The 26,661-nt window shown below is 54.0% G+C and overlaps 1 protein-coding gene across 8 annotated transcripts in view; it reads right to left on the bottom strand.

The window, feature by feature from the left end:
• The window catches only part of PUM1 (pumilio RNA binding family member 1), a 94,383-nt gene that overhangs the window by 2,567 nt on the left and 65,155 nt on the right, over nucleotides 1-26,661 (bottom strand). For 5 of the 8 annotated variants that reach the window (XM_040086024.2, XM_040086031.2, XM_040086025.2 and 2 more), the window contains 8 exons: nucleotides 24,432-24,668; nucleotides 15,556-15,823; nucleotides 13,871-14,000; nucleotides 12,867-13,001; nucleotides 11,448-11,585; nucleotides 9,638-9,763; nucleotides 8,595-8,716; nucleotides 3,599-3,791 (listed from right to left, as the gene is read on the bottom strand). In XM_040086024.2, coding sequence (XP_039941958.1) covers nucleotides 3,599-3,791; nucleotides 8,595-8,716; nucleotides 9,638-9,763; nucleotides 11,448-11,585; nucleotides 12,867-13,001; nucleotides 13,871-14,000; nucleotides 15,556-15,823; nucleotides 24,432-24,668 — 1,349 coding nt within the window. The remainder of the gene's footprint in view (nucleotides 1-3,598; nucleotides 3,792-8,594; nucleotides 8,717-9,637; nucleotides 9,764-11,447; nucleotides 11,586-12,866; nucleotides 13,002-13,870; nucleotides 14,001-15,555; nucleotides 15,824-24,431; nucleotides 24,669-26,661) is intronic. The other 3 variants (XM_040086027.2, XM_040086028.2, XM_040086032.2) reach the window with 1 other exon arrangement.

The following is a 26,661-nucleotide window of genomic DNA, read 5'->3' as shown; positions in this document are numbered from 1 at the left end:
GTCAGGAAAAATCGGGAAAAGTCAGGAAAAATCGGGAAAAATCGGGAAAAGTCGGGATTTCGGAAGGTGGCAGTGGTTCCACCCATCCCCCCCGAGCTCCCCCGGAGGTCCCAGCGCTCCTGGCTGGGAATTGTGGCCGTGCTCCCCGATTCCCAGCGGGATTTTGTACAAGGCACTGGGGGTTTTTGATTGAAATGGATTCTCACACCCTGGGAAGGGCTGGATGGGAGATTGGGAATCAGGAGTTGTTCCCTGGGAGGGTGGGCAGGGGCTGGGATGGAATTGCCAGAGCAGGGATGGAAATCCCTGGCAGTGCCCAAGGCCAGGCTGGACACTGGGACAATGGGAGCTGTCCCTGCCAGGGCAGGGGTGGCACTGGGTGGGATTTCAGGGCTTTCCGTCCCAAACCATTCCAGGATTTCCCCGTTTTCTCCTCTCCCAAAGTGCTCCTGGCTCAGCAGCTCAGCCCCCCGTCCCTCAATCCCTGTTCCACCCCAAGCACCCACATTCCAAAAGCACAAACCCAAGCCTGGCTCCCCATTCCCAGCAGGAATTCCTGTGCCCAGTCAAGCTCCACTTCCAACCGTTCCTCCTCCGTCCTCCTTCACCCCTTTCACTTTTCCCCTTTACTGACAGAGCTGTTAAAATCACTTCTCAATTCAGTATTTTAAAATAAAAACTTAAATGAAATCCCATTTTTGACCCCGTCCCGACCTGCTGTTTGCCACAGTCCCCAGCCATTCCCGCAGCCCCGGCTCCGTCTCTCCAGGCTTTCCTGCAGCCTGGGATCACAGCTGAAATCACATTCACTCAGGCCCATTTAGCTGTCAACCCTGAGCTATTTTTGACAGCCCCACTGATAATCTAATTTGCATTTTATTCCAAAGGCTTTGCTCCACGGGGAAAAAAAAAAAAAGAAAGTAAGGAATGTCAGGAACAATAATTTGTTGGGTTTTTTTTTTAATACACAACTCTCTGTTATGGATTATCAAATAATGGATAAATTTGGTGTATCCCTTGCCAGATATGTTTATTTAATTCTCTTTAGCATTTCTTGTGGACTGAATCAGGTTTGGGGTTAAGAGGATGACTCTGAGAGGCTCCTAAACCTAAGAATTAACAGCCCTGAGGATTATTCCAGCTGTTTGTGCTGATTCCACGCACGTGGAGGTCAGAGCAGCTCCCTCACACAAATTCCCATTTCTTACAGGAAAATCAGTCTGGTTTAGTCAAGGATGCTTAAATGTAATAATAAAAAATGCTTTATTAGCATTTGAATACCTGACATTATTCCAAATAAATAAATCTCAGCTTTTCCATGCCTGGGTCAGCCAGGATTTCGTTTTTCTGGCTGTACCTGGGATTTTTCATCAAGTAACCCCAAAAAATGTCCTTGAGGAAAATTAAAACCCCCTCAGTCCCACCCCCCGTTTATTCTCCACCCACTGCCATTCTAAAGACCTGCAAATGTGACCTCTGAAAGCAGGAAAATGAAGATATTCCTGTTTCCAGAGCTCCCTGCCCTTGGAGCAGCAGGCACAGGGCCCTGAGGATGGCAGCAAGGCAGATTTCATTCCAAACATCTTAATTTTGGATAAATGTGAACTCCTGGGATGGCTGTGCATCCAAACACCGCAGGGTAATGCTAAACCATGGAAGCTCAGAATAGCAGGAGGAGGGTTTTTCATGTAAAGAGCGTTCACAGGCCTTGGCACTGCCCAGGGAGGTTTGGAGTGCCCATCCCTGGAGGTGCCCAAGGAATCCCTGGAGGTGGCACTCAGGGCTCTGGGGACAAGGTGGGGATGGGCACAGGCTGGACTCGGTGGCCTTGGAGGGCCTCAGGGATCCCGGGATTCTGGGAAGTGTCACATCCAGACTCATTTCAAAGTGAGAAACACGGGATCTGATCAATGGCTGCGGGCTCGGAGGTGGCAGCAGGCAAGGCCAGGGACCTTGGGAGGGACACGGAGGGACAGGAGGGGCTGGCAGCCACAGGGACAGGGACACAGGGACAGGGACACTGAGGGGGACAGGGACAGGGACACAGGGACACTGAGGGGGACAGGGACAGAGGGACAGGGACACAGACACAGGGACACTGAGGGGGACAGGGACAGGGACACAGACACAGGGACACTGAGGGGGAGAGGGACACAGACACAGACACAGGGACACTGAGGGACACACTGGGGGACACGGACACAGACACAGGGACAGGGACACAGGGACAGGGACAGAGGGACAGGGACACTGAGGGGGACAGGGACACAGGCACAGGGACACTGAGGGGGACAGGGACACAGGGACAGGGAGGGGAACAGAGGGCCAGAGTCACAGGGATTCAGAGGGACACGGGCAGGGAGACACAGCCCACAGGGATGGAGCAAGAGAGACTGAGCCCACAGGGACACAGAGGGACACTACCACAGGGACACAGAGGGACACTGCCACAGGGACACAGAGGGACACTGCCACAGGGACACAGAGGGACACTGACACAGGGACACAGCCATGGGGACACTGCCACAGGGACACAGAGGGACACTGCCACAGGGACACTGCCACAGGGACACAGAGGGACACTGCCACGGGGACACTGCCATGGGGACACTGCCACAGGGACACAGCCACGGGGACACAGCCACAGGGACACACAGGAACACTGCCACAGGGACACAGGCAGGAGGATACAGCCAGGGGGACACACAGGGACACAGAGAGGGGCACAACCCACAGGGACCCTGCCCACAGAGCCAGAGGGACACGGGGACAGCGACGGTGACACAGCCAGGGCACAGCCTGAGGCCTGGGTGTCCCCAGCCCCGCAGCCGCAGGGCCTGGCGCAGCGCTGGCAGGAGAGCGGCGCCCGCTCCGCGCAGAACTGGGTCACTGGGACGCAGGCACTGCTGCCAGCAGCCTGCTGAGCTGAGTGCCAGGGCAGCTCTGCACCGCCCCTGCAAGCTGCACAGGGATTTGGGACATGGGAATGCAGTGACAGGACAAGGGGGAACGGCTTCACTCGGACAGAGACAGGGACAGAGACAGGTGGGAGATTGGGAAGGAATTGTTCCCTGGGCCCCAACATCAGCAGCACCTGGAGCTGCTGGAGAAAGTGCAGAGGAGGCTCTGGAGCTGCTGCAGGGCTGGAGCCCCTCTGGAGCCAGGCTGGGAGAGCTGGGGGTGCTCCCCTGGAGAGGAGAAGGCTCCAGGGAGAGCTCCGAGCCCCTGGCAGGGCCCAAAGGGGCTCCAGGAGAGCTGCAGAGGGACTGGGGACAAGGCCTGGAGGGACAGGACACAGGGAATGGCTCCCAGTGCCAGAGGGCAGCGCTGCATGGGAGATTGGGAATCAGGAATTGTTCCCTGGGAGGGTGGGCAGGGGCTGGGATGGAATTCCCAGAGCAGGGATGGAAATCCCTGGCAGTGCCCAAGGCCAGGCTGGACACTGGCACCGTGGGAGGTGTCCCTGGGGTAGAACAGGACGAGCTGTGAGTTCCTTTCCAACCCAAATCACTCCATAATTTCCACCCTTCAGCCACGAACGCTCCAACCCCTCTGTGCCATCGCTGAGCCCTCAGCCCGCCCCGGCCCCGGCGCTCACCTTGTGCATGACGATCTTCCTCTGCGCCGGCTCGGCCACGTCGATCATCTTCTGCACCACGTAGTTGGCGTACTGATCCTTCATCATGGTGTATAAGGCACTGTGGGGGCCGTCGTTCATGGTGCACACCTCGTCGATGAGCATGGCGCGCTCCGTGCGCGACGCGTGCGTCACACACTTCTCCACCACATTGCTGCGGGGGCACGAGCAGCCGTCAGCGGGGAGCGGGAACGGGATGGGAACGGGGAATGGGAAACTGGGAATGGGAACGGGGAACGGGGATGGGAACGGGGAATGGGAATGGGGAACGGGGATGGGAACGGGGAATGGGAACGGGGATGGGAACGGGGAATGGGGAACGGGGATGGGAACGGGGAATGGGAAAGGGGAACAGGGATGGGAAAGGGGAATGGGGATGGGAACAGGGAACGGGGATGGGAAAGGGGAACGGGGATGGGAACAGGGAACGGGGATGGAACGGGGATGGGAACAGGGAATGGGAATGGGGAACGGGGATGGGAAAGGGGAACGGGAATGGGAACGGGGATGGGAACGGGAACGGGGAATGGGAAAGGGGAACGGGGAATGGGAATGGGAAAGGGGAACGGGGATGGGAACAGGGAACGGGGATTGGGAAAAGGGGAACGTGGATGGGAAACTGGGAATGGGAATGGGAACGGGGGAACGGGGATGGGAAACGGGGGAATGGGAAAGGGGAACAGGGAATGGGAACAGGGATGGGAACGGGGAACGGGGAATGGGAACAGGGAACGGGGGAAATGGGAACTGGGAATGGGCAGGGAATGGGAATGGGGAATGGGGATGGGAATGGGAATGGGGATGGGAATGGGAAAATGGGAAAGGGGAATGGGAACCGGAAGGGAATGGGAAGGGGAACAGGGAATGGGAACAGGGAATGGGAAAGGGGAACGGGGAATGGGAAAGGGGAACAGGGAATGGGAACGGGATGGGAACTGGGAACGGGGAATGGGAACGGGAAACTGGGGAATGGGAATGGGGAATGGGAACGGGACGGATGGGAACAGGGAACGGGGAATGGGAACGGGGAATGGGGCAGTAATGGGAATGGGGAATGGGAACTGGGAATGGGAATGGGGATGGGAATGGGGATGGGAATGGGGAATGGGAAAGGGGAATGGGAACCGGGAACGGGGAATGGGAAAGGGGAACAGGGAATGGGAACAGGAATGGGAAAGGGGGAACGTGAATGGGAAAGGGGAACAGGGAATGGGAACAGGGATGGGAACTGGGATTGGGAAAGGGGAATGGGAACTGGGAATGGGAACAGGAATGGGGCGGGGAATGGGGCGGGGAACGAGGATGGGAATGGGGACGGGAATGGGGAATCGGAACTGGGAATGGGGAACGGGGCAGGGAATAGAAATGGGGATGGGAATGGGAACTGGGAATGGGGAATGGGGCAGGGAATGGGAATGGGGAATGGGAACTGGGAATGGGAACTGGGAATGGGGAACGGGGCAGGGAATAGAAATGGGGATGGGAATGGGAACTGGGAATGGGGAGGGGAATGGGAATGGGGAATGGGAACTGGGAATGGGGCAGGGAATGGGGATGGGGAATGGGGAATGGGAACTGGGAATGGGGAATGGGAACAGGAGCGGGGCAGGGAATGGAAATGTGGATGGGGAATGGGAAAGGGGAATGGGGAATGGGAATGGCAACAGGAATGGGGCAGGGAATGGGAATGGGGAATGAGAACGGGGTGGGGAATGGGAATGGGGTGGGGAATGGGAACAGGGAATGGGAACAGGGAATGGGAAGGGGGTGGGGAATGGGAACAGGGAATAGGAAGGGGGTGGGGAATGGGAGCTGGGAACTGGGAATGGAGCAGGGAATGGGAACAGAGCTGGGAATGGGAACGGAGCTGGGAACTGGGAATGGAGCTGGGAATGGGAACTGGGAATGGAGCAGAGAATGGGAATGGAGCAGGGAATGGGAATGGAGCAGGGAATGGGAACAGGTCAGGGAATGGGAATTGGGAATGGGACTGGAGCTGGGAAAGGGAACTGGGAATGGAGCAGGGAATGGGAATGGAGCAGGGAATGGGAACAGGTCAGGGAATGGGAATTGGGAATGGGACTGGAGCTGGGAAAGGGAGCTGGGAATGGAGCAGGGAATGGGAATGGAGCAGGGAATGGAAATGGAGCAGGGAACAGGCCAGGGAATGTCTCCTCAGAGCTTTTGCTCCAAGCCCAAGGACGCCTCCTACACTGCTACAAGCACAGGACACTGAGGACAGAGGCGCTGGTAGAGCTCAGCAATGTCACACAGCACTCGGGATTCCAGGGAATTTGGGGTTTGGAGCAGCTCATATTTCACTCCAATTTATGCCTTGGGATCTCAGTGGGAATTTGGGGACTGGACCAGTTCCTATTTCACCCCAATTTGTGCAGCTCTGCAGTGGTGCTTTATGAGTCAGTGTCCACCTTCACAACAGAGAAGCCAAGGAGATGCATTGTTTGGTTTGGTTTTTTCCACACTGGAACACGATGGGAATGCAGATTCCAAGTTAAAACAACAAGGAAATGCTCATTCAGGAATGAAAATTCTCAGCCAAGCAGAGGATTCCCGAAATTCCTGAGTACACACGGCATCTCCACGTGCAACGTGTGCGTTACACACTTCACCACACTGCTGCAAGGGCAAGAGGGGCCATCAGCAGGGAATGGGAATGGAACTGGGAACTGGGAATGGAGCTGGGAACTGGGAATGGAGCTGGGAACGGAGCAGGGAACTGGGAATGGAGCTGGGAACTGGGAACGGAGCTGGGAACTGGGAATGGAGCTGGGAACTGGGAATGGGAGCTGGGAACTGGGAATGGGAGCTGGGAACTGGGAATGGAGCTGGGAACTGGGAATGGAGCTGGGAACTGGGAATGGAGCTGGGAACTGGGAATGGAGCTGGGAACTGGGAATGGGAGCTGGGAACTGGGAATGGAGCTGGGAACTGGGAATGGGAGCTGGGAACTGGGAATGGGAGCTGGGAACTGGGAATGGAGCTGGGAACTGGGAATGGAGCTGGGAACTGGGAATGGGAGCTGGGAACTGGGAATGGAGCTGGGAACTGGGAATGGAGCTGGGAACTGGGAATGGAGCTGGGAACTGGGAATGGAGCTGGGAACTGGGAACGGAGCTGGGAACTGGGAATAGGAATGGAGCAGGGAATGGGAACAGAGCGGGGAATGGGAATGGGAACTGGGAATGCAGCAGGGAACTGGGAATGGGGCAGGGAACTGGGAATGGAGCTGGGAACTGGGAATGGAGCTGGGAACTGGGAATGGAGCTGGGAACTGGGAATGGAGCTGGAAACTGGGAATGGGAACTGGGAACAGGAATGGGAATAGGAGCGGGGAATGGGAACGGAGCTGGGAATGGAGCAGGGAATGGGAATGGAGCAGGGAACTGGGAATGGAGCTGGGAACTGGGAATAGGAATGGAGCGGGGAATAGGAACGGAGCTGGGAATGGGAACTGGGAATGCAGCAGGGAACTGGGAATGGGGCAGGGAATGGGAATGGAGCAGGGAATGGGAATGGAGCTGGGAACTGGGAATAGGAATGGCACGGGGAATGGGAACAGAGCGGGGAATGGGAATGGGAACTGGGAATGCAGCAGGGAACTGGGAATGCAGCAGGGAACTGGGAATGGGGCAGGGAATGGGAATGGAGCAGGAACTGGGAACACAGAAGGAACTGAGCACGGAATGTCTCCTCGGAGCTTTCCACCCAACCCTGAGAAGATCTCATGTGCTGCTCCAAGGGCAGAGGATTTGTGCTGGCAGAGCTCAGCAATGTCCAACAGGATCTGGGATCTCAGTGGGAATTTGGAATATGGAGCAGCTGGTATTTCACCCCAGTTAGTGCCTTGGGATCTGAGTGGGAATTTGGGAACTGTGATGCTCTATGAGGTCAGTGTCCACTCTCACAACAGAGAAACCAAGCTGCTGGTTTGATTTTCTCCACACTGGAACACGGTGGGAATGGATATCCAAGGTTAGAATGACATGGAAACGCTCGTTCAGGAATGACAAATCCCAGCCAAGCAGAGGATTTCCAAAATTCCTGAATATATTAATGAGCAGCCTGAGCTCTCTGGAGATCCAGAAGTAGGGTACACGAACGGGGACCGAGAGCTGTGCTGGGCTCATCCCACAGCCCTGCCTGACTCACAGCATCACCCGGAGGGTTTGCTCAGCTCCACTAATTAAAGCTCCAGCTGGAAAGAAGTTTGGGGAAAAAAGAGCCTGGCAAAGCAGGGAGGAAAAATAACTGAAATAACAACGTGAAGACCACGCTGTCCTAATTCTCATTAATGTTCCACTTCCCTCGTGTCCATGAGTGTTCTCATCAGAGGAAGGGGGAATTTCAGCCTTCAGAGATCTGAGCCTTCATGTTCCATGTGCAATCCAGCAGGGATTCACACACGTGGGAAGCACTGCCTTGTCCTGACATCCACCAACACCTGGATTCTGCTGCACCCCCCTGTGGCTCTGCAGCATCTGGGAACGCTGCAGCTCCCCTTGTTCCTTGGGTGGGACTCAAAAGGGACACAGCAAAAAGCTGGGAATGATGCTGTGAGTGGGAATTCCTCTGGGCAAAGCGGGATGGATTTGCTGCTGCACTGATTTCCCAAATCCCCCCCCGTGGCTGGACACAGCATCCCGGAGCAGGGAATGTTCTCATTATCCAAGGGATAGTGACAACTTAAACCCCACGGAAATAAATCAGATAAACCACACAAGAATTCCTGGTTTGATTCAGGAGCTTGGATCAGAGCTACTCTTCCACGTCTCCATCCTCCTCCATGGCAGACTGGCTGACACACCCCAGTTAATAACCGTTATAAATCACACCTCTAATGACGCAAAAGCCATTTTCACCTCCCCTACACCCACCCCTAAACCTTCTGCAGCTCTTCCACGCTCCCAGAGGGAGAACTGAAGGAAGGAATTCCTACCTGGCAAATTTATGTTGACTCAACACAAGGACGTTGCCTCTGATCTCTGCTACGATCTTGCTCTTGTCCTCGGGCCGGCCGTGCTCCAGGACGTGCTGGATAACGTAATTCCCATACTGGTCCTGGTTGGGACACAGCAGCAGGGGTCACAAACGCTGCAGAACTGCACTAGAAGCATTCCCAGCAAACTGATTCCCAAAGTGCATTCAGAGTTAAAAGTTCCACCAAAGATTAATTCTAGTATTTACTGTACAAATCCAAGTGCTTTCTATTGCTCCAGAAATGTGCATCCTAGGGTGGTACCAGCTGGTAAAATGATGCATTTTTGTAGAAATTTTATTATTTGTAGAACTCAAAATTATGTCCTTGCACGGGAAATGTCGATATTCTGCTTATTCCCAGTTTTTTCTCGCTCTCTCCAGGTTCAAACCTACCACATCCCATGTCCTGGAGGGGTGTACCAGAGGTCTGGCTGCAGGACACCGCTCTGAATTTGGGAATTTTCAGAGCACAGGATATTTATTTTCCATTCAGGGTACCAGAGGCATGGCCTGATGCCCATGCCCAACCTCTTCCCACTTCCCAGCGCTGAGCACACAGGATTTGGGAACTGGACCAGCTCAGATTTCACCCCAGTCTGTGCCTTGGGACCTGAGTGGGAATTTGGGAGCTGGACCAGGACTGGGTTCACCCACGGGCCCCCAGAGCAGAATCCGTGTAACACCCTGGCACACCAGGCTCTCCCAAGGACTGCAGGGAGGAGGGAGGGCAGCCAGGAACCAACTCCTTTAAAGCATTCCAATGACTTGGCACCTCCTTTTCCTTGGAGTAACCAGCTCCTGGCTGCACTTGAGCGAAGCACCAGGACATGGGGCCTCAGAAAGGGAGGTGACAACACCCCTGGCACCCCCTGGGACACGATGAAATCCCTGCCTGCCGTGCCCACTCCCTTTTCCAGGTGGGAACGTTCCCAGAGGGGCTCTGCAGAGCTGTCCCAGCACTCAGCAGTGACCTGGGGACGTTCCAGCCCCCTGCACACTGACCTGCACCAGCTGCTCCGTGTGCTGGTGCAGCTCCTCCAGGATGGGCAGGGTCTGCTCGGGCAGGCAGTGCTCCAGGATCCTCTGGATCACCCGGCAGCCGTACGGGTGCGTGGACAGAGCAAACACCTGGCGACAAAGGACAAAAACAGGCAGCAACATCCCGTTAGCCCTCGGGATCGCCGAGAGCTGCCGGGATTCCTGCAGGGAATGCCAGCTCCAGGCAGCACCAGCTCAACTGGAAACACCCGCCGGGATCCCAGGCACGTCCCATCCCGAGCATCCATGTAAAATAAACGGGAAAACCTCTCGATTCATAAAAAAAATCCCCTGGAACAACCGAGCTTTGCTGGAAGCTTGGTTATTCTTCCCGAATAATTCCAGCACCTCGTTTGCCAGCACGAATTTTGAGCTATTTAAGAAATGCTGTAGGCCACAGAAGTTAAAAATGCCCAGCAAAGGATTTTTCTCAACTGTTTGGATTTGTTTAAAAGCTTTAACAGCGCTTAGGAGAAGTGACAACAAAGAATCTTTCTCATTTCTAATGGATTAGCAGATCTGTGGGTGAGAACATGACACATTTTGTTATTGCTGCTCCGTTTTCTGTCTGAAGCACGAAGTGCTGCTTGGTTGCTTTGATTTAACAACAGCAGCAAATCCAAGCACTGAAGTTTAAATCAACAGTCACACATTTTTAATAACTGGTGAGTAAACCCTGCAGGGAAACAGGGCTTGGAGTGCAATTAACTGCAGAAAAATCATCTGGAGGTGCAAAGTTTAATCTGCCATGTGAAGGTTCCGATAAAATTGGGACAATTGGTCAAGGAAATGTCAGCGCCATCAGCTGAGCTCCCAGAGATGTTTCGGCCTTCCCCAACTCCCAGTGGAAAATCCAAGCCTAAACTCTATTCAGGAGCACATTTCCAGCCAGCATCCTGCTTGTTTTGACCCAACCAACCCAATCCCCACTTTCCCAGGACTCCAGGCTCCTGGCTCCTGCTGTAACAGCCCCTGGCTGTCCTCACAACCCTGGGGCAAATCCTCAAAACTTCTAAGGGTCCCTGCAAAGCCAACTGAATTGAGGTTGGGAACACCCAAAAAACAGCACTTCTGTGCTGGGAGCTGAGGCAGGCAGAGTAAAGCCAGACACAGCTGATACCCAGGACATCAATTCAGGAGAGGACACCAATAAAAAAAGCAAAAATGAAGAGAGTCAAGGACAATTGCCCATTTCTAGATGAAACTCCTGTTTCTTCCCTGCTCTGAGGCCCTTGGGGATCAGCATTCAGCATTCCTCTAAGCCACCTGCACAGACAGGGATCATAACGGAACTTTGCTTTCCTGGCACTCCCCATTTTCCTCTCTGCTCCCCTCAAACAGAAGCAAATCTAAAATGCACAAAGTTCACAAATTCCTTGGGTATCAGGGTCACTGTCACTGAGCCCCGGGCTCAGAACTTGCTGGGATTTTACACAAGTGAGGTGATTAATTAATGAATTAATAAAGTTTAGACATGACTGAGGTACCTGAGCAGCACAAACTCTGCTCACCACCTTCACTGGGAAGATGGATGAGGGAGAGCCTTGTTTTCCCTCACCACTCCAACACCCTCAACATTCCAGGAGAGGTTTTACTCTGACACATCTGCCCGGAAATGGTAACGGGGACGTGACCAAGGAGTTCTGGACTCTCCCACGTGGCTGCATCAACCTTTCCGAGCCACGCTTGCTAAAACCGAGACCTCCCACGAGCTGAAGCGCCAGGCACTCTGAGGCTGTGCCAAGCAGGGAGCAGGAGCTGGGCAGGGCCTCACCTGTCCCTTGAAGGCATCGATGATGAACTGCAGGGACTGAGGCTGCACACACTCGATGCACTTCTGCACCACGTGGTTCCCGTTCTGGTCCTTGACGCACTTGAGCACGTGCCCGTCCAGCTCCCGAACCATCTCGTTCTACGGGAGGACAGAGCACAACCAGAAAGCACCACCAGCATCCCCCGCGCAGAGGGGCACAGCTGGCACAGCTGGCACGGGCAGGAAGGGCACAGGAGGGACAGGGGATCCCGTGGCCGGGAGATGAGGCTTTGCTGGAGACAGAAAGCAGCAGGGAAAACGCTGCTCGGACACCCCGTTAGCAGCCTGGCCTGGTGGGAGGGTCCATGGAACAGGAGCTTGGAGCTCCACTCCAACCCAAAGCACCCTGGGGCTCTTCCAAGAAAGCAAATTAAAGAAATCCTAACTGAGCCACGGCTTGCCTGTGCATTCCCCATTTTCCCCTCAAAGAGAAGCAAATCTGAAATGCACAAAGTTCACAAATTCTTTGGGTATCAGAGTTACCTGTCACTAAAACAGGGTCAGCCCCAGGCTCAGAACTTGCTGGGATTTTACTCAAGTGGGGTGATTAATGAAGGAATTAATGAAGTTTAGACACGACTGATGCACCCTATGAGCAGGGTGGAAGCTTCACTCACAAACAGAAATTACTCTGGGGCATTTTAATGCTTTGGCAAGATCTGGGTGAGTTCAGTTTTATACCTGAATCAAGCCCAGGAATTCTGGGAGCACTGAGTACGCAAAAATGCCACTCTGGAGGAGACAGTAAATCCTGGAGCCCAGGCACCGCCCTGCTGACACACTTGGCTCAGCTCAGCCTAAAGGGAAGGACCACTCCTAGCGCCTCTTTCATATTTTTAATTTCATAACCCACATTAAGATTCCTGTTACAACCATTCCCAACCCTTCCCGAGCCAGGCTGCCCCAGCGTATTTCTCCTCTCAATTCATTGTTCCTAAAACCCTTGAGGAGGTGTTTTATTAATGAGCTCTGAGTGGGGCTATCAGCCACATCTCTCCCAAGCCAGAACGAGCAGCTCCTCATCCATCTCCCTGCAGGAGCGCAGTATGATGACCCACATTGCAATAACTCGGTGAATATTAAAGGCAGAACTCTTCCTTCAAGGGATTTAAAAATCTCTTTTAATTCACCCTAAGTCTCAGTTTTCCTTACACACGTGATCTGCTTCCAGGGAATTAAGGGAGAAGCAGCCCCGTGGCCGGGGAAGGGGAACAAGGAGGTGACAATGACAACCAAGGACGGTGGCACGGACTCGTCACGCACAAGGAGCACCACAAACACGCCAGGAACCAAACCAAGGCAACAGCAGGCACAAGAGGGACAGGAGGGCACAGCTCAGGAACGTCAAACATCAAGAAGAAAGTTAAAATTGAAACTTACAATTACCTGCTGGTCTGGGGGGATGAACTCCAGCGCCTTCTGGATCACCCTGCAGCCGTACATCTGCAGGGCCAGCGACAGCACGTGCCCACGGATGCGCTCTGCCAGCGCCAGCTTCTGCTCCAGGCTGCCAAACTGGGACGGGAGAGAGTGTCACTGCAAGGACAGACCCCTGCCCTGGCCGCTGGCACTGCCCTCCCACCCTGGGGACAGGGGCTGCCCACCCAGGATGAAAGATCAGCCCCACGGGAAAGGGGTGAACCGGCACGGCCGTGCTCTGTGTCTGCCTGGCACATCCCAAAGGGGCTGGAGCCACCACGGTGACACCTGCCAGGCCACCAGCCCTGCACAGGTCACAGCCCGGGGCTGCCAGAGCTCCAGCAGCGCTGGGACATCTCAGGCACGCACAGGGTGGGGTTGTTGGGATGTCTGGGCAGGGCCAGGGGCTGGATTTGATCCTTGGGGCTCCCTTCCAGCTCAGGAATTCTGTGACCCTGATTCTCAATTACTGGGCAGAAGCACCAGGAACTCCTGGTGAAGGACCAGACCAGAGCTGACAGGGGTGGAGGGACACAACACTCTTCCAGCAGCTGCTGTTACTGGAGAAGTTTCTCCCTTATTCCTAAATCCAGCAGAGCTCAGTATCCTGGACAAGTTCTGCTGGGTCTGCACCTCACAGAATGCCAGAGTTTGGGCTGGAAGGGACCTTGAGCTCAGCTCATTCCAACCCCCTTCCACCTTCCACTGGGCATTTCCATCTCCTGCACGCCTTGCTGTTTATCCCAACACATTTTGCTTCTCAAAGTGTTACTTTTCAGATGAAGCTGAGTCCCACCCACCCCTCAGTCACCCCGTCAGGAAAGATGCAACAGCCTGTGGGGAGGAGATGGTGGCAGCGCTGACAGTTATCCATGATTCTATCCTCTGGGCAGGGTTTTCCAGCTCATGCATCACCTCGGGCCAGCAGGAGCCCCAGCAGGACCTGCAGGGGAGGGCAGACTCACCTCAAAGAACTTCTGGATGACGTAATTCCCAAACACGTCCACCATGAGCTGATAGGCTGCCTGCAGGATCTCGTTGAACACCAGCTGACGCTCTGCTGGGGTGGCACGCTCCAGTTTCAGCTGAATAAACCTGAAAAACAGACCCTGGAGTGATGCCACGGGCACATCTGCTCATTCAACCCCTTCCCAAAGCCTCACCCGTGCGTTCCAGAAACCACCATGAGAAATCCTATTACACTCCGAAGATGAAGCACTTTCATCAACCTGAGCATGCTATTACAAATTAAATATTCAAATTTAAGACATTTCAGTGATCCACAACTTGCAGAGCTCTTGATTTATCCAGCCATCTGAAAGCTCGGGGTGGTCACAGCCTGGTCCATGGCCACAGGTTGGAATCTCCATTCCAAGCAAAGCAGATCTCAATGGAATAACGCAGCAAATCTTCTGTCCAGCTGGCTTTTACAATGAATGAAGCTGTGCCAGTGGGATGAGTGAGCAAACCACAAAGCAGGGAAGCTCCTTCTGGAGGAGGAATTCCTGCTACAGCACTTGTCCTCAACCCTGGACAACGCTCTCAGGCTGCACAGGGTGGGATTGTTGTGGTGTCTGGCCAGGGCCAGGAATTGGATTGGACAGTCCTTGGGGATTCTGGTTTGACACTGGTTTGGCTTTTCCTGCTTATTCCCTGGTCTGCCTCAGCTTTGGGAAGTGATACAAAACCCAACCACGAAATGCAAGCAACAAAACACAACCATGAAGCACAACCACAACCACCAAACATGAACACAACCATAACACACAACCACCAAACACAACCACAAACACAATGACAAAACATAATCAACGAAACGCAACCAACACAACCACGAAACGCAACCACAAACGCATCCACAAACACATCCACCAAACACAAATACCAAACACATCCACAAACACATCCACCAAACACAAACACCAAACACCAAACACAAACACAACGAAACACAACCACCAAACACAAACACAACCAACTAAACACAACCACAACACACAACCGCAAAACACAATCAATGAAACGCAACCAACACAACCATGAAACGCAACCACAAACACATCCACAAACATGAACACCAAACACATCCACAGACACATCCACCAAACACCAAACACAAACACAACGAAACACAACCACCAAACACAAACACCAAACACAAACACAACCAACTAAACACAACCACAACACACAACCACCAAACACAACCACAAACACAACAGCAAAACACAATCAATGAAACGCAACCAATACAACCATGAAACGCAACCACAAACACATCCACAAACATGAACACCAAACACAAACACCAAACACAACCACTACCACCGAACACAACCGCAAAACACAACCACAAACACAACCACAACCGCAAAACACAACCACAACCGCAAAATACAATGACAAAACATAATCAACGAAACGCAACCAACACAACCACGAAACGCAACCACAAACACGAACACCAAACACCAAACACAACCACCAAACACAACCAACAAAACACAACCAACAAAACAACCAACAAACACAATTGCAAAACACAACCACAAACCCAACTGCAAAACACAACCACAACAACCACAACCACCAAAACACAACCGCAACAACCACAACCCCGACGGAGGCTCCCTCCCGGTGCCCAGCCCACCTGGATCCGTGCTGATCCTGCGAGAACTCCATGATGTGGCCGGCGATCTCGCGCAGCTGCAGGTTGGGGTAGCGGTTGTTGCGGAAGTCCTCGAGCAGGCGGCTGCGGCCCGAGGGCATGACGTCGGACATGCCGTAGCGCAGGCGGGAGGACGGGAACAGCGTGCTGCTGGGGCTGAACAGGCTGGAGGCGCTGCTGGCGCTGCGGTACTTGGCCTCCGCCCCCGGCGCCGCCGAGATGTAACGGCCGCTGCCGTTCGTCAGCCCCCCTGCGAGGGAACAGGGCACGGAGGGGGTCAGGGAATGGAGGGATCAGGGAATGGAGAGGATCAGGGAATGGAGAGGATCAGGGAATGGAGGGATCAGGGAATGGAGGGGATCAGGGAATGGAGGGGATCAGGGAATGGAGGGATCAGGGAATGGAGGGGATCAGGGAATGGAGGGGATCAGGGAATGGAGGGATCAGGGAATGGAGAGGATCAGGGAATGGAGGGGATCAGGGAATGGAAGGGATCAGGGAATGCAGGGATCAGGGAATGGAGGGGATCAGGGACAGGGAGGGGATCAGGGAATGGAGGGATCAGGGAATGGAGGGGATCAGGGAATGGAGGGATCAGGGAATGGAGGGATCAGGGAATGGAGGGATCAGGGAATGGAGGGGATCAGGGGACAGGGAATGGAGGGGATCAGGGATCAGGGAATGGAGGGGATCAGGGAATGGAGGGATCAGGGAATGGAGGGATCAGGGAATGGAGGGATCAGGGAATGGAGGGGATCAGGGATCAGGGAATGGAGGGGATCAGGGGTCAGGGAATGGAGGGGATCAGGGAATGGAGGGGATCAGGGGACAGGGAATGGAGGGGATCAGGCGACAGGGAATGGAGGGGATCAGGGAACAGGGAATGGAGGGGATGAGGGGACAGGGCATGGAGGGGATAAGGAGACAAGGGAACAACACATGGATGGGCCTCAGGGAACAGGACATGGGTGAGGATAAGGGAACAAGGGTACAAGCCATGGATGGGCCTCAGGGGGACACAGGGACGTGACACTGGATCCCTGAGTTCTGTTCCATCATGAGAGGGGTCTGACATTCAGCTAAGCAGGATTTTGAGATGGGATTTCTATGAAGAACTTCTAGGTGGGATTTCCTCACTGGAAGGGTGTTCAGACATTGGAACCGCCCAGGGAGGTTTGGAGTCCCCATCCCTGGAGATGTCCAAGGAATTCCTGGATGTGGCACTCGGCACTCTGGGCTGGTTGATCAGTCACAGGTGGGACTCAATGACCCCAAAGGGCTTTTCCAGCCTCAGGGATCCCATTTTGTGATTCCCGACTAAGCTGAGAGAGCTGCCCTCCAAGGAATTTAGATGGGGATGTGTCCCAGCATCTGTGGCACTGCTGCATTAGGTGGGAACAGCTTCAGACTCCAGCAAAGGACTCGGATGACCCTGTCTAAATCAGGATCCTGTGACTCTGACTCTATTCAATGACATCAAATCTGTGACTGTGGCTTTCTGACAGAGTGAAACAACTTCTGTTCCTCCTTCTGTGTTCAAACTGTCTGAACCAGACCAGTGGCAATCCCAACGCTCCCAAATTTTAGGGGTTTTGCTGTTTCCACTGCCTTTGCCTCCATCCTCAGGTTTTCTCACCTCTCTGGCTGCCCTGACAAGGACTGAGTTTAAAAGTGTGCTGGGGGTGGGGGTTAGATATAAAAGTATAAAAAAAAGTGGATATAAAACCCCAAATCACTATTAAACACAGGTAAATACCAATAAATTACAACCAATAAAGATTTTAAAGCCTTGTGCTTTCACAAGTGGCTGAAATACCTGCAGCCACATTAACAGAGAAGCTGTGCTACCCAAAACAGGAACACGGGGACTTCATCCCACAAAGAGAAGCTCTGACAGGAACACACTTAAACCTTCCAAAGCTGTTTCCCTGCAGTTTTCCAGGATGTGGCTCAGATGTGGCAGAGGATTTGATTTCTGCCTCTCCTGCAGGGCTGGGGATCCCTCTGCTGGCGCAGGAGGAGCCTGCACGGATTTTCCTGCGTGGAACCGGGTCCTGCCAGGGAACACATCCTGATCACACAGGGAGCCGCAGGGCCAAGGTGAGGCAGGGGAGAATCCCAGGGAAATGAAGCCGCAGGAATCCGTGCCACGGAGGGGAGGGCTCCAAGGAAACCTTGGCAGGGCTGGCTGCAGAGAAGCAGCTCCTGGCAGCTGGGCTGGAATGAGAGCGTTCCACCAAAACAGAGCGGAGGGAGCTGCACTCCTCAGCCATCGACACCTGGAGGAAGCTCCCATGCAGGAAACTGCAGGAGGGTCCTGTATCTGATAACAGCCTGATTAATTATTAATTATGACCTCGGTGGCTCATTTCCAGCTCAGGGTATTTTGTGATTCTACATCTTTGAGCTGGGCAATTTTCTCCGGAGCTGGTGCCAAAGCTCTCCTTTCCCAAGGAAGAGGAAGACCCTTTTTCCTCTCTTTTTTTTTCTCCAAGGAAAAGGAGAGCTGAGAGCTCCTTGTGCTGCCTTGCAATGGAGCCACCACCTCCTGCACCCTGACTCCCACACTCAGCAACTCCCAAGAGCCAGCAGCTGATATTCCTGATATTCCTCCCTCCTGGAAGGACCAGGGAGTGCCACAGGATGAGTAAAGCACTTTGCAGGTGAAGGAAACTCAGGAGGGACAAGCTGAGCAAGGGGGCAGGATGCTTCCCACACATCTGAAATCCTCAGAATTCCATCTGAAATTCTCAGAATTCCCACTTTTTATTTCAATGCCTGGAGCCAAGTCAAGAGTCAGGACTGAAGTGGAAAATAGCTCCTGATGAGAAAGGGAAGGGTCTGGCACTCAGGCTGTTATCCCTTAGTTAAGAGCACAATCAGCAGAGAAAACCTGTCAGAGGTTTTCTGAGAAAACCCCCATCACTTGGAGATTCACCAGTGACTGCTCTTCTCCCCCATGTCTGTCTCTCCTGATGGGAATGCTGACTGCAGCTCTCCCCAGGATGCTCAGCACCATCCTGGGAACACACAGATCCCGTGGGGAACAAGTTTCCTCAATCACAATTCTGAACCCCACCAAAGGCCTGAAATCTCAGGGTGCCTCCAGCTCCTCTGTGCCAGGACTTGGCCAGATCCCAGACTTGAGCGGGATTTTACCAATAACTCCAATGAAACAGCTCCTTCTTCCTCTGGAGCCAGGCTGGGAGAGCTGGGGGTGCTCCCCCGGAGAGGAGAAGGCTCCAGGGAGAGCTGCGAGCCCCTGGCAGGGCCCAAAGGGGCTCCAGGAGAGCTGCAGAGGGACTGGGGACAAGGCCTGGAGGGACAGGACACAGGGAATGGCTCCCAGTGCCAGAGGGCAGCGCTGCACGGGAGATTGGGAATCAGGAATTGTTCCCTGGGAGGGTGGGCAGGGGCTGGGATGGAATTCCCAGAGCAGCTGTGGCTGCCCCTGGATCCCTGGCAGTGCCCAAGGCCAGGCTGGACACTGGCACAGTGGGAGGTGTCCCTGCCAGGGCAGGGGTGGCACTGGGTGGGATTTAAGTGCCCCAAACTATTCCTGTGCTCCAACTCATTCCATAGTTACAACAACTGAGCAGCCCCTGCTCTGAACTGGGAATTCATCCCAGGGCTTGCTGGGAGAGACTAAAACCTGGGAGAATTTCTGATTCCAGCAGGAGAGAGACAATGGGAGGAGACAAAGAGAAAACGCAAGGGGGAAGAAACACAAAAGGTCCTGCCTGAACCAAAGCTCGCTTAAAGCCAGATTTCCACAGGGCCCTGAAAATGCTCTGGAAGGCAGGAGCTCCTCATGGAGGGATGCCCCAACCACGGGAATCTGGGCAGATGGCCCTGGGGCAGGCAGAGCAGCCACACTGCTGCTGTCCCTGCAGAGCCATGCCCAGCCTGTCCCCCTGCCAGTCCAGCTCACTGGTTATCCACTCCACAGCCACTTTCCCCAAAAAACCCTGATTTTCCAAATGCCTGCAGCCTTTCCCTAACTCCACCCCAGCCCTTTACGTGCCAGGATGGCAAGGGGAAGTTCTCCCAGGCAGCTCTTGCAAGAGCATCATTAAATTAAAATTATTATTTATCCACCGATCCCCATTGCAAACTGGGAAAGCCAGAGCCAGACACATCCAGCCCCTGGGATCATCCACAAAACCTGCTTGTGGGACTACAGAGAAACCCCAGAATGGTCTGGGATGGAAGGGACCTTAAACCCCACCCCTGCCCTGGCAGGGACACCTCCCACTGCCCCAGTGTCCAGCCCGGCCTTGGGCACTGCCAGGGATCCAGGGGCAGCCACAGCTGCTCTGGGAATTCCATCCCAGCCCCTGCCCACCCTCCCAGGGAACAATTCCTGATTCCCAATCTCCCGTGCAGCGCTGCCCTCTGGCACTGGGAGCCATTCCCTGTGTCCTGTCCCTCCATAAAGCATGACCTGGCCAAAATAAAATCTTTTAACTAAAAAAATATTCATTTACTAATTTACAAATCCCTAATTTTGATCAACCCCGGGGAGCAGAGAGCCCCGGCTGCCTTTGGCACCCAAAGGTGGGATTTACTGAGAGCCACGCTCCAGCCCAGCTGGGCACGGTTGCTCATCCCTTACACCCTGGAGTATCAGCACATTTTCAGCTCAGCCTTTGTCCTGCAGGAGCTCCTTCCACAGGAGCTGTGCGTGGTTATTTCAGGCACTCAGCGCCGCCCAGACACTTCACAAGGTCACTCTCCACCAGCAGCAAAACCCCAGGCTGATAAATCCCCCTCATTTTTCAGCCCTGTGAGCTCCACTGCGGCTCACTGCGCAGCCCAGGAGGGATTGCCTCACATCCAGCCGTGACGAAGGCTCAGCCACAGCTCACCCTGCTCCAAACACGCACCTGCTGATGGCACCTGGGGTTTACAGGCAGCGTGTGCCACTGTGGCACCCTGCAATCAGAGCTGCTGGAAGTGACGGCCTCAGGCTGTGCCCTCAGGAGCCCAGGGCAGGACGTGGCTCCAAAGCCCAGGAATTTCCCGCAGTGCAAACAGCACCAGGGGTGCTCCCACCTCGGGCCCTCATTTTCAGATTATTCAGGAACAGCCCCTGGGCTCTTTATCACAAACTGCTCCTCAACAGAAAAGGAGAAAGCCTCGAGCTTCTTCCAAGGAAAAATGTCTGCTGTCATGGAATCAAGGAATGGTTTGGATTGGGAAGAGACCTAAAATCCCATCCCATGGCAGGGACACCTCCCACTGTGCCAGTGTCCAGCCTGGCCTTGGGCACTGCCAGGGATCCAGGGGCAGCCACAGCTGCTCTGGGAATTCCATCCCAGCCCCTGCCCACCCTCCCAGGGAACAATTCCTGATTCCCAATCTCCCATGCAGCGCTGCCCTCTGGCACTGGGAGCCATTCCCTGTGTCCTGTCCCTCCAGGCCTTGTCCCCAGTCCCTCTGCAGCTCTCCTGGAGCCCCTTTGGGCCCTGCCAGGGGCTCGCAGCTCTCCCTGGAGCTTTCTCTGCCCCATCAGAAATGATTTTACAGCCAAAGGGAACCAGATGTCCCCTTCCCACTGCCTTCCACTACTGGTGAAAGAGAAACTTTAACAAATAAAATGACTTTTCATGGATTTCAAGGTGAAATCCCCCCAAAACCAGAAGTACCCCAGGTGAGATCTGACCTAGAGCATCACCCAGCATGGGCTCAGCCATGGAAGGGACAAGGCCACAAGCACAGGAATATTTTGGGAAGATGGGAAGCTCCATATCGATCCTCTGGAGCACAACCTATTTCTGTGGGTGCTAATTCCACTTTCTTTGCAGTTTGTTCCCAAACAGATCCACCTTCCTCTGACCCAGAGGAATTCTTAAGATTATTTGATGCCAAAGAATTTTTAAGGGTTTTTTTGGTTGTTTTTTTGTTGTTTTGGGGTTTTTTTGCTGCAGAGGCAACCTACTTTTTCCTGCTGCCAGGTTTGGAATCTGCTTCCTCCTCGGGACTAATTTATGGTGGCCATTGAACTGTCAGCCAAGGCCTCCACAGCTGCATAAATAAAGTTAAAATCCTTCCTGCTCTATTAAAGCTCTGAACAAGGCCCGATGGTAAATCTAAAGCTGATCTCCAAAAATCATATTTATGGCTATTCCAGCTAACCTGGAGGCAGCATTGGATTTATCACACACGCATGGAATAAACATGATGAATACAGCGTCTGCTGAGGGGGGAAACCGCCCTGAGAAGCAGAAGTTTTGTTAAACCCAGCAGATTCATGACACAATCAAAAACCAAGTGAATTTTTGGAGGAAATATTAAATTACCTGCTGCAGGTGCAACAAATAATCTCTTTGGTTTGTTTATGAGGGAATGAACACTTCAGGAGGTTCAGGTGAGCACTGCTTTATTATTTAATATTTGCTTTATTTATTTTTACGGTTTATTTTATTGCGGGCCAGGCAGATGCTCTTTGAGAAGATTCAGCTGCACAAAGTCAGGGATCTTCCCCAAATTATTCCTCCTGTGCTTTTGATAAGGCCACACTGATGGGAAATTTTCCAAGGTAAACTCACCAAATCCCCAGCTCAAAGCTGAGCATCGCTCCAGGGAATATCGGTTAAGAGGAGGAATTGTATCCCAAGCTCATTATACCAAATTTAACGGGTATTTTACAACATCCCTTTAAAACCATTTCAATTGAAGATCAACCCTCCTTATCTATTTTATTCCACAAACCACTGCTGCTGTTACCAAGACCTGTGCAAGAAAATCCTGGTTTTTAAACACTTGGGAACATTATCCCTAATTTTGAGCTGAGGAAATGAGGAGGAAAGATGGAAAGCTGTTCCCAGCTGAAGCGGGCAGGACACACACACCAGGCAGGGCTGCACTTGAGCTCAGGATTGTTTTCACCTGAAGGATTGTGTGACCCCACAGAGCTCCTGCCCCAGGGGGAGCAGAACAGGGCTCTACCCCAGGCTGAATTCACAGAATCATCAGAGACCTTCAAGATCATCGAGTCCAACCCAACCCAACTCATCCCTGGCACCCAGTGCCACATCCAGGGATGGTGACTGCACCACCTCCCTGGGCAGGCCATTCCAGGACTTTATCGCTCTTTCCATGAAAAGCTTTTTCCTCAAATCCAACCCAAACTTCCCTTGGCACAGCCTGAGGCTGCATCCTCTGGTTCTGTCAGTGCTGCCTGGAGAAAGAGACCAACCCCCCTGATCCAGCACCTTCCAGGGAGCTGTGGAGAGCGCTGAGGTCACCCCTGAGTCTCCTTTTCTCCAGGCTGAGCAACCCCAGCTCCCTCAGCCCTTCCTCACAGGGGCTGTGCTGCCAGCCCCTCACCAGCCTCCTTCCCTCCTCTGGATGTGTCTCAATGTCCACCCTGAACTGAGGGGCCAGAGCTGGACACAGCACCCAGTGTCCATCCTGAACTGGACACAGCACCCAGTGTCCATCCTGAACTGGACACAGCACCCAGTGTCCATCCTGAACTGGACACAGCACCCAGTGTCCATCCTGAACTGGACACAGCACCTAGAGTCCATCCTGAACTGGACACAGCACCCAGTGTCCATCCTGAACTGGACACAGCACCCAGTGTCCATCCTGAACTGGACACAGCACCCAGTGTCCATCCTGAACTGGGCACAGCACCCAGTGTCCACCCTGAACTGGACACAGCAGCCAGTGTCCATCCTGAACTGGACACAGCACCCAGTGTCCACCCTGAACTGAGGGGACAGAACTGGACACAGCACTCGGTGTGCCCTCACCAGTGCCGAGCACAGCGGAACAGTGACCTCCCTGCTCCTGCTGGCCACACCGCTCCTGATCCAGGCCAGGTGCCCTTGGCCTCCCTGGCCCCGTGGGCACACCCTGGCTCGTGTCCAGCTACACCCAGGTCCCAGGCAGAGGCTGGAGGGATCAGAGCAGGGCTCTCACCCAGGTTTAGGTTGGAGGGATCAGAGCAGGGCTCTCACCCAGGTTTAGGTTAGAGGGGATCAGAGCAGGGCTCTCACCCAGGTTTAATTTGGAGGGATCAGAGCAGGGCTCTCACCCAGGTTTAGGTTAGAGGGGATCAGAGCAGGGCTCTCACCCAGGTTTAGGTTAGAGGGGATCAGAGCAGGGCTCTCACCCAGGTTTAGGTTAGAGGGGATCAGAGCAGGGCTCTCACCCAGGTTTAGGTTGGAGGGATCAGAGCAGGGCTCTCACCCAGGTTGAGGCTGGATGATCAGAGCAGGGCTCTCACCCAGGTTGAGGTTAGAGGGGATCAGAGCAGGGCTCTCACCCAGGTTTAGGTTGGAGGGATCAGAGCAGGGCTCTCACCCAGGTTTAGGTTAGAGGGGATCAGAGCAGGGCTCTCACCCAGGTTTAGGTTAGAGGGGATCAGAGCAGGGCTCTCACCCAGGTTTAGGCTGGAGGGATCAGAGCAGGGCTCTCACCCAGGTTTAGGTTGGAGGGATCAGAGCAGGGCTCTCACCCAGGTTTAGGTTAGAGGGGATCAGAGCAGGGCTCTCACCCAGGTTTAGGTTGGAGGGATCAGAGCAGGGCTCTCACCCAGGTTTAGGTTAGAGGGGATCAGAGCAGGGCTCTCACCCAGGTTTAGGTTAGAGGGGATCAGAGCAGGGCTCTCACCCAGGTTTAGGTTAGAGGGGATCAGAGCAGGGCTCTCACCCAGGTTTAGGTTAGAGGGGATCAGAGCAGGGCTCTCACCCAGGTTTAGGTTAGAGGGGATCAGAGCAGGGCTCTCACCCAGGTTTAGGTTGGAGGGATCAGAGCAGGGCTCTCACCCAGGTTTAGGTTAGAGGGGATCAGAGCAGGGCTCTCACCCAGGTTTAGGTTAGAGGGGATCAGAGCAGGGCTCTCACCCAGGTTGAGGCTGGAGGAGGATCCGTGTGAAGACAAGGAAGGAGGAGGAGTCTGTGAGTGTCCGGGGCCCTGGCTGGGCAGGGGCATCCCCACGGGGCCGGGGGAGGAGGAGAAGCCCAGGCCGTTGTAGAAGCTGTGGCCGATGGGGGTCAGGCTGCTCGAGGTTCTCTTGTACAGGTCACTGCTGCCCGTCAGCGAGTCCCGGCGCGAGCCGCTGCCCGTGGTGGAGTTTGCCACTGGAAAAATGGGAAAATCCGGAGATGCCGACCAGCCCAAACACCGGAGAGCCACAGCTCCGCTGCTCTGGGCTGGGGGTGGATAAAGTGATGGAATGCGCTCATTAAAATCAGTTGCAGTCATTAAAACCGCCCTGGTAATGATCAAACAGCTTAAAAAATTATCTGGAATCCTGTCTTTGCCCTCAGTGCTTTGGCGGTTTTCCTCTGACAGAGGACATGGAGAAACAGCTCCAAAAATCCCAAACTTGAAAGGACAAAGGATAAAAATCTCCCTAAAGGAAAGGACCACTTTGACCTGGGACACATTGAGACCTTTGGGGACACGCTGAGACCCTTGGGGACACTCTGAGACCTTGGGGACACACTGAGACCCTGGGACACTCTGAGACCTTGGGGACACACTGAGACCCTGGGACACACGGAGACCTTGGGGACACACTGAGACCTTGGGGAACACGCTGAGACCCTTGAGGACACACTGACCTTTGGGGACACCCTGAGACCCCTGGGGACACTCTGAGACCCCTGGGGACACCCTGAGACCCTTGGGGACACTCTGAGACCCCTGGGGACACTCTGAGACCTTGGGGACACACTGAGACCTTGGGGACACTCTGAGACCCTGGGACACACTGAGACCTTGGGGAACACGCTGAGACCCTTGAGGACACACTGACCTTTGGGGACACCCTGAGACCCCTGGGGACACTCTGAGACCCCTGGGGACACCCTGAGACCCTTGGGGACACTCTGAGACCCCTGGGGACACTCTGAGACCCCTGGGGACACTCTGAGACCTTGGGGACACACAGAGACCCTGGGGACACACTGAGACCCTGGGGACACACTGAGACCCTGGGGACACACTGAGACCTTGGGGACACGCTGAGACCCTGGGACACACTGAGACCTTGGGGACACACTGAGACCTTGGGGACACACTGAGACCCTTGGGGACACACTGAGACCTTTGGGGACACACTGAGACCTTGGGGACAAGCTGAGACCTTTGGGGACACGCTGAGACCCTTGGGGACACACTGAGCCCTTGGGGACACTCTGAGACCCTGGGACACACTGAGATCCCTGAAGACACACAGAGACCTTTGGGACACACTGAGATCTTGGGGACACACTGAGACCCTGGGGGACAAGCTGAGACCTTTGGGGACACTCTGAGACCCTGGGACACACAAAGATCCCTGAAGACACACAGAGACCTTTGGGACACACAGAGACCTTGGGGACACACAGAGACCTTGGGGACACACAGAGACCTTGGGGAACACGCTGAGACCCCTGGGGACACTCTGAGACCTTTGGGGACACCCTGAGACCCTTGGGGACACCCTGAGACCCCTGGGGACACTCTGAGACCCCTGGGGACACTCTGAGACCTTTGCTCTGGCCCTTCAGGAGAAGCTTAGAGCTCCTTCCCTCAGATTCCCAGATGAGGGAGATCCAAGTCCCCCTCGTGTTTGTTCCTGGCCATGAGAGCTGAACAAAGCCCCAGGAGATTTTCTGTGTTTTGCCCAGCCTGGTGCACACTTCCCTGAAATCCCTGTGCCCACCTTTCATCAGACCAGAAATCAGCCCCTGTTTGCCTCCAGCTTTGTGGAGCTGAAAATCAGAATTCAATTTCACTCCTAACCCCCATGGTTTTTAGGAGCTGTCTCAACAGGCAAATACAAACTCTTTAAATGCACTGTCAACTTCAGGAAAAAAATCAATTTTGCATTAAGATCTCGTTTAATAAATAGTGAAATTGTTAACTGCAATGAACTGATCATTTTTCTTCAGTGCACACGGGCTCCAGAAGCAGCAGGATCAGAGTTTTATTCATTGGTTGAGGGAAAACAACTTTGTGCATCTTGGCACTGAGCAAACCGCTCATGGAATTCGTTAAATAAACTGAGGTGAGAGAAGCAAATGCTGTGTTTACCTGGAACCAAAATGGTTCCAATTCTCAGGCTGGGTTGAAAAGAAATAT

Source organism: Hirundo rustica, chromosome 25, assembly GCF_015227805.2.
Source record: "Hirundo rustica isolate bHirRus1 chromosome 25, bHirRus1.pri.v3, whole genome shotgun sequence".
NCBI classification, from domain to species: Eukaryota; Metazoa; Chordata; class Aves; order Passeriformes; family Hirundinidae; genus Hirundo; species Hirundo rustica.
This window is presented reverse-complemented; position numbering and strand designations above follow the sequence as displayed.